The sequence below is a fragment of the Eucalyptus grandis genome, chromosome 4, assembly GCF_016545825.1.
Source record: "Eucalyptus grandis isolate ANBG69807.140 chromosome 4, ASM1654582v1, whole genome shotgun sequence".
Taxonomy (NCBI): domain Eukaryota; kingdom Viridiplantae; phylum Streptophyta; class Magnoliopsida; order Myrtales; family Myrtaceae; genus Eucalyptus; species Eucalyptus grandis.
This window is the reverse complement of record NC_052615.1, coordinates 38647208-38654884: the sequence shown is the minus strand read 5'-3', so window position 1 is coordinate 38654884 and position 7677 is coordinate 38647208. Positions and strand designations below refer to the sequence as shown.

Here is a 7677-nt window from a genome sequence, read left to right as displayed (position 1 = left end):
AGATTGTTGGCTCATTGATGAGGTAGCCCTTTCTAATTTCTCTTTCCTCCCCTATTCTTAGATCATTGATTGACGGAACCCATTCATACGCGATTCGTATTCAGGCGCGTCAAGTTGAGATGGGCCTGTTAATTCGTTTCATTAATATATCTACCCATTAATGTTAAATAAAGAAGCATGTTGCGTACGGATTCACCTTTTCGATACTTTTGAGCACGCGCTAAGGTGCGCTTTATCAGTGGATCGGTTTTACACTTGTGCTAATATAAGACTCGCTCGTATAAGCTTGTGTTAATATAAGACTTACAAATATGTCATACCGTCCTATTAATTCGATATGTCATGTTTGAGTTTCAAGAGTAATAAGTTGTCGTGTTCAATTAGACAAATTTTTGTGATTTCCATAATATGGCACGGCACGGTTATGGCATGGAAAAGGAAATTGCTCCCTGCCTTAGTTTCACCCTTACCTTATAGCATAACTAATGAGACCCTTTATTTCTTTTGGAGCAAGGATAGGGAATTTGCAGCCTGGGCTATTTGCATAGCAAAGGATGCGAGTGTTTCAATTAGTTAAAGCTAAACGTTTTCCTAAACGAAAGTTTCATTTCAGTTGGAAATGAGCATCCTCTCATAAGTAGAAAGAGAACCTTTACTACACGTTCCTCTTGGGAGGCAAAGAGAAATGCCAATCACCATCGCTGATACTGATCTTTGTTCTCTATTTTGAGTTTCTTCATTTGAAAAACTTCATATTCTTCCACATTTTCTGATTTTGGTAAAAAGCTTCACAACTACAAATTACAAGACCTTTGATCAAGAAGTTGAAGGTTTTGAGTGTTTACGATGAGCTCGAGTATCAGTACCATCAATTGGCTAAAACTTAGCATTAACCTTACTGAAAAGTCAGACCTAATTTGATCCTAAACCCAAAAAGTAATCAGAAAGAGAAACATTATGAATATGTGAATATCCACAAAGACCAGTCCTAACAAAATACTCATTAAGGAAAAATGCTCTTGAAAAACCAGAGACGGGAATAGGAGTATAGAGAGCAAAAGTGCAAGAAAAGAGCTAAACCAATTTATTTCCACCAGAAAATTGAACTGAACCGTGTTCACTTTTTTGCCCCTCGATTTGCATGTGCAACTTCATGTCTTACACCTCAAAGTTGACTTTGAGAAGGTCGAGATAACCAGTAGATCCCACAACAGCTCAGATACACTTTTCAAAAGCTCTTTAGCACAGGCATCACCAAAATGGGTCAAAAGTCAATTCTCAGAGTCCATTCATTACCATTGTATAGAGAGTGCAACCACTTCCAATGTCGGCAGCCTCTAAACAATAATTGAAGAAACCATTTGAAGGAAGGGTCTGAATAGAGATGGACTGCTCAATGATTTTCCTTTTCCTTTTTTTTTAAAATTTTTTTAAAATTTTAAATATTTTATTTTTTTGGTTTCATATGTTCAGTGAAAGATCTCACAATTATTTCTTGTGGAGTGACAACCATAACAAACCGTAGCCATTCTCACAAACCTTTATCAGAGCAAGAGAGTGGGCATTTCATCGGTCAGATGCTATCTTGCAAATACGCAGATAAGAAAACTGCCAATGCGAGGACTGAGAGACCTAATAGAGGACCTGCCGGGGTCAGTTTTTGTGTAGCCACCAAGCGTATACCTGATACAGCAAAAGAACAAGGTCAAAATTACAGCACCGACAGGGCAAGTAGGAAATGAGGAGCCTCGGCCTTCAACATAAGTCTGTATATTACAACCGACTAGCCAGATAACTACATGAGCCAAATGCAAAATCAAAATGCAGGGTGAGGGAAACAAAGTTATTTGGAGCTTACCAAACACAGATGAGAAAAGCAACGCAGCGCCAAATCCAAGTGCGTAACCAATTGATTTTGTCTCCGGTGCTTGCATAAGATAGTAGGCCTGCATGAGAAACAATATAAGATGCATTGTTTTTAATTAGTCACATCAGTTAGTGATTATAAAGGACTTAGATGCAGAGTTTTGGAAAACAATATTAATCAGACTTTCTATTCCCACTCATTCAGACCTCAAGAAGGTATTTGAATGACAGGCTATCAGTGTCGCTATCGACCTTTTAGTCATTCCACTCATGCATGTGAAGCAAGGAAACTGCACATGAAAGTATATGTGACGTGAACAATAAAAGAAAAAAGGTACGTGTGACATGTGTATCTAGTTTCTCTGAGAAGGTTTTCCTAAGTAGTAAAGCTTTAGGACAAGGTCTTTGCTGGGACAATGGTTTGAACAAGGGGAAGTCACAACAGAATTGGCATAGCATTGGAGAAACTTCAGAGTTCAACAGATATCCTTAATTTCTGCAGAAATATAAAGAGACAATGCAATGCAGTTTTACTAATTCTAATCCTGAGACGAGTACATATCAGACGGTGTGCTGCCAAGAAAACATTGTGCTATTCTCTTGGTGAAATCGGAATAGATAACCTTGCCCCATGAATAATAACATAATTTAACAGAAAGAAAGTAAAAGAGGCACTGCTTAGGGGACTTCCTCAAAACCCTTTCTTAAGGCTAAAAGCTTGCAAATGTTATGCATCAGTTTGCAGCTCAGCCATTTAACTCATTTAAACAATGAAAAATTTCTGACAAGTATAAAATGAAAAAAAATGAGAATGGCTACCGTTTCCTTCTCCATAATACTCAAATTGTTCCGAGTGAGTCCTCATATAAAAGAGGTAATAAATTTGAATGTTGTAAAAGCTGTGAAGAAGAATTCCTATTATTTGTTCTCCATAGCATTAAGATGCGACCTTTCACTTCACCTCCAAACTACAACCTAAGTAAACTAGTTCTGCAGAATGCTTCATAATCTCAGAGTGAACTCTGTAGCATTTAAACTATTTAAGGCAAGGTTAACAAGATAACTACAGAAGAACTAAAAAGTACTCTTCCGGAAAGCAGTCAATTGTGTAATCATTGTTGATGCTATCTCATTGACCACCAAGTTCATCACAAAGGAATTGTATGTGGGTGTGCCTTTAAAACCATAAGAGTGTGACCAACCTAGTTTATTTGACTTGCAAACTTACCTCTATTGCCAGTGAATCAGACAGAAGTACATACACAAACTAAATAAAAGGACATTGGTAACCATATTAAACATGAACAGAATCTCATCTGAAGTAAATGGAGACTGATTGAGTGCCTGAAAATCATGAAGCACAGTGTTTGATCATTCGATGCATGCAGCCAGTAGACTCTTCCAGTGAAAGCTAATGGCCAAAAATCAATTTTTCCAGAATAAGCACATGGTACAGGATATGGTTTTTGTTTTATGACAGAAGATTCGCATGGAAGTTGGTACAGCAACTTTTGACCCTCACTAAATTTAAAAGCAGTTGATCACTCTCTCCTGCAAAGAAGCACTGAGTCTCCTCCAAACTCAATTCTTCTTCATGCTCATGTTACTATTTAAAATCAGAGCTAGATTTTCTATTGCTTCACCACACCTTGATTTTCTACGGGGAAAGAACAGCCACTTGTTTCCATGAGGTCTCATGCTACCCAGAGGTAAGTTTGACACCATGCGGAATTCACTCCTAATGTATCTGCTAGGCAATAACAATCCATCATAAAAGATGTGAACATGGGAATAACTTAGGTTTTGAGATTGGACAGATAAACAAAGTGGGTGAAAATAGCACCTGAATGAGAAAAATTTTGAAGCGATCGAGCAGCTAATGCCTGCTGCATAACAAGGTCAATGGACCAGAAAAGTTCAAAGGGGAAAAGCAGCTGACACTGATTCAATGCTAGGTCAATCAACAAGACTGCACAACTTCAAAGTTCACCCATATGTTTCAGCACACTTGTGGACTTTGCAGGCTGGGGTAGGGCATAGACAAACACCAGGTGCTCGATAAATTGTAATTTCACCCAACAAAATGTTCAGGAATTTTCCTTAATGACCCCCATTCCCGTCCCTAAATTCCGTCCCCACCATCGTCTCCCTATATGTCAATAACAGACACCCGCAATTCCTCCTATGAACAAAACTACGTGAACGGGATCAACCAATCCAACTAGTCTTCTTTTGCAGGATTCTCTTAACCAAGTCCCACTTTCTACTCTAGAATGATACCAAGCAGCCCCAGAGAAGCACCAAAATCTCTCCTTTTACTTTCACAGCAGGACATTTGGTCCGTTGTGTCTTTTAAGTAGCTAAAGATCACAAATTTTATCCAGAACGGAGGAAAGAATTCGACAATCAAGGAAACAGTCAAATCAGAGGTAAATTCCACTCACAGTGGCCATCAGAACTGCCCCAGTGCACCCTCCAGCAAGTGAGCCCTTGCTTCCTGACCTGCTAACTGCATCCACAAAATTCTCCCAAACTTTATTTCTCTCATCTCTAACATGTCATTACTTATATCAACATCTTTCAAATTACCCATAAAAAAGGTGCATATTGCAATCAATGTAAAATGAGAAATTGCCAAAGAAGAGAACGAATGAGTACAGGCAAAGAGCCCGCCGCCGAGGAGGAGAGACCCATAAACCGCGGAGGTGACCGGCGCGAGGTCACCCAGCTGGGCTTCGCACCGGAAGCGACGTCGCTTGCGGCCGGACCATTCGCGCGACTTCAGCCCCGAGCCGACGCCGAATCTCCATGGCTTCAGCGAAGCCGCGGCGCCACCATCGAGATGGCGAGCCGCGGGGTGTTCGGGGCGACGGTTGTCCGAGCGGTGGGAGCGGAGGGGCGGGGGCGGTTTGAGTGGGAATGCAGGCGACAGCGAGAACGACATCTTCTGCTGCGGACACTGCTGAGGAGGAGGGAGGGGCGAAAGGAGGATGCTGAGGAAAATAAACGGTGCGTAATCGGTGGATGACGGGGAAAATTCCGAAAATGCACACGTTTGTCGCCCGGCAGTAATTTTAGTCGACGATCCTTAAAGAGGGTTAAGGAAGAAACAGGCAGGAGAACCGCCGAGCCTCTTTATTGAGAAGACAAAAATAGATGAAAAATTAGGGAGTCCTACAGTGGAAAAGGCAAATTCCATATCGAGGTGTATTGGATAGGATGATACCCATTGCGGACCTAACATGTCTTATGGTATTGTTCTCAACCACCGGCTAGGTTTGTACCCTTGTTGAGAATAGTGCAATGTATCCATTTGTCGCTCGGCAATAATTTTAGTTGACAATGAGGTCAGAGTTATTGAACCAAAATGATAAAGTTGATAAGGTATTTGAGAACAAAGACAAATTAGGGAGGAATCTCTAGAGCGGAGTCCCTCTTTTAAGGGGATTTTTACAATTATCCTCTGTTAATATGATGTCCATAGTCAATCAGAATCTAGAAAATCTAATTTGAAATTATTCAATATGTAAGATATTATTTCCAGAATTTCTTTGGTTGATTTCTTAACTACTAACTTGTGCTTGTGAGATACTCGTTTGTTAAATATGTATTTCTCATTAGTACGTCACAGGGTGCATGATGTTAAAAGAGGCATTGCTTCATAGCAGTTGCATGACTTATAAAGATATAGCATAGGCACGTAAAGAAGCTGATCAATAAAAGACCGAGAGTTTCTAAATCCAAAAGTGAAAGTTGATTTCAATGCATATCACGTGGACAATGTGATTGAGCGATTACCATAGTTAGCCACGCAATTTATGTTTTGATTGTTCTTTCTTCATAATCTCAATACTTGTACCCTTAACCTCCAGCATAGTAACAATTTATATGTAATCATCCAGTGCATGTGTCATAGATTGGTGCATCAGAGATAAGATCTCTGATAAAAACAACTTATGTTCAATTTTATTTTAGCAAGACTTAGTAGATATCATTGTATCTACTTAACATATGATTTATTGGTTACTAGAATGAATCCAGGTGATTAACTTGTCGATGCTAACATTCCAAGTGAAAATCACAATGCAAAATTTTGTTATGTTGTTCCTTGTTGGAAGTTATTTTCAGAATGGGGATCAGAATCAGTTAAAAACCTATTGAAAGGGCAATTAGATCCTCTACCTAGGTAGGTCTTACAAAGACAAAATCTCATTGACTATGTAGCACTTTAATTAGGAATTACTGCAATCTTGTATGATATTCAAATTGCCAACATGGCACCACGGAGGTGGTTTTTAGCCTAGTGGTGAAGGACTTAACCATTTTTCACGAAATCATGAGTTTGATTCAAGTTGTAAATAAGTGTTTGGACAGCGCATGCTCTGTTGCCTGGCTATACCTCGTGTGGAAATATTTTCTAATTGCTAACAATTTGGTTCGAGCATAGGGATGGACTTGCCAACTTCAAACCTTCAAGTCACAGGTGTTGTGAAACCGAACATTATGTAGAGGCCATGTGTTCATTATGACAATGGTCATAATGATTCATTGACGTCGGACGACTCTTTCCACTCCTTTTACTTATCACAAATTGCTGACATTGCATTAAAATTTCCATTTTAACTGAACACGCAGTATTAGAAAAATACAACGTTATTTAAAACTACATTCTCATTCCTTTTTTCTGGGGAAAATTATTAAAATAGTCCTAAACCTATTGTATATGTGCTAATTCAATCTTATACATTTTCATTTTGCCAATTAAATCCTAAACCATTTGAAAATTTATCAATATAATCAATTCGGCCAATTTTTACTAGGAAATGCTAACTGTGTTTATGCTAAGAACTAGGGAAAACCAAGTCAATTGCAGCAAATATGCTATCCAATAGTAGGCGAACATTTTTTTCAAGTCCTTCAAGGACCGCTTTTTAGCTGCAGCCTATCCAAAGATTTAGTTCAAAGTATAAAAACACTTAAGAATGTCAGGATGGTAATATTTCTAACTAACAAAACTATATTTCTCAATGGATCCTATGAGACTAAAGAAGAAAAAGTGCTTAGAGAAACATGAGAGAATTTTGACAATAACACTCTTTACTTTAAGGGACTCTGCCCAAAATATTACATCCTCATTGCCTTTTGTAGGTTTCAAGAGGTCACATAAAACAAAGACCATGTTCATGAGTCTTGAACCAAACATGGGCCCTGGGAATTCTAGTTGGGACTTATTCTAGATGATATGAATAATGATTATGGACAGTGATTTTTCTAGCATATTACTACAGTATTGCTACAGTGATTTGTGCTATAGTAACTTTACTACAGTCCTATCTCCCATCTCGAGAGTTGTAGTCATAATCTTAACTATTCAAGCTGTGATACGCTAGCTAATCTTCCAAGTAGTGTTGTTCAATAAGACCAATGTCAGGAACAAGAGGATTGTCAAGGCTACGAGCAAATATTCTTTGCAATATCAAGGTGTCCCACATACTTAAACCACTTGAAAAAGTTCTTTCTTCATGAGTCCCGAAGGATCCTAAAGTATTGGTATTCATTCTTTGAAGAATGAATGTTTGAGTGCAGTTGGATATTTGGAAATAATAAGAAGTGGCATTAGGGTATAACGCAAGAGATAAAGACAAAAGTCATTGATCATAGGGGTCTTGAGAAAGAGGTCCCCCCATTGGACATAAGATTCTTGAGAAAACTGTGTAAGATCATCTGCAGTCCTTTCTTGTTCCTGTGATTGAGTTGTCCTTGCCCGATTTTGTGCCTAATTGAATTCTTCAAGTGTTTTTCTGGCTTCAG

The 7677-nt window shown here is 38.8% G+C and overlaps 1 protein-coding gene across 3 annotated transcripts; it reads right to left on the bottom strand.

Annotated features, from left to right (window-relative positions):
- Positions 1-937: 937 nt before the first annotated feature.
- LOC104442312 (protein FATTY ACID EXPORT 4, chloroplastic) lies at positions 938-4971 on the bottom strand. 3 transcript variants are annotated; one of them, XM_039311379.1, is made up of 5 exons: positions 4525-4956; positions 4311-4375; positions 1859-1946; positions 1540-1683; positions 938-1337 (listed from the first exon to the last, which is right to left on the bottom strand). In XM_039311379.1, exons 1-4 carry the CDS (start codon positions 4808-4810, stop codon positions 1574-1576), a joined length of 549 nt encoding a protein of 182 aa, XP_039167313.1. In that variant the 5' UTR covers positions 4811-4956; the 3' UTR covers positions 938-1337; positions 1540-1573. The 3 variants fall into 3 exon arrangements, with proteins under 3 accessions (XP_039167313.1, XP_010053997.2, XP_039167311.1); XM_039311377.1 differs by lacking the exon at positions 938-1337 and adding an exon at positions 2074-2156 and having other exon boundaries at positions 1629-1683; positions 4525-4971; XM_010055695.3 differs by having other exon boundaries at positions 938-1683; positions 4525-4954.
- Between the last annotated feature and the right edge of the window lie 2706 nt (positions 4972-7677).

Coding starts and splice junctions, on each gene's coding strand:
- LOC104442312 (XM_039311377.1), bottom strand. CDS start 4,810: ATGTCGTTCTCGCTGTCGCCTGCATTCCCACTCAAACCGCCCCCGCCC. Junction 4,376..4,524: donor CGGCGGCGGGCTCTTTGCCT/GTACTCATTCGT, acceptor TTGTGGATGCAG/TTAGCAGGTCAGGAAGCAAG. Junction 1,684..1,858: donor GCTTTTCTCATCTGTGTTTG/GTAAGCTCCAAA, acceptor TTGCTGTATCAG/GTATACGCTTGGTGGCTACA.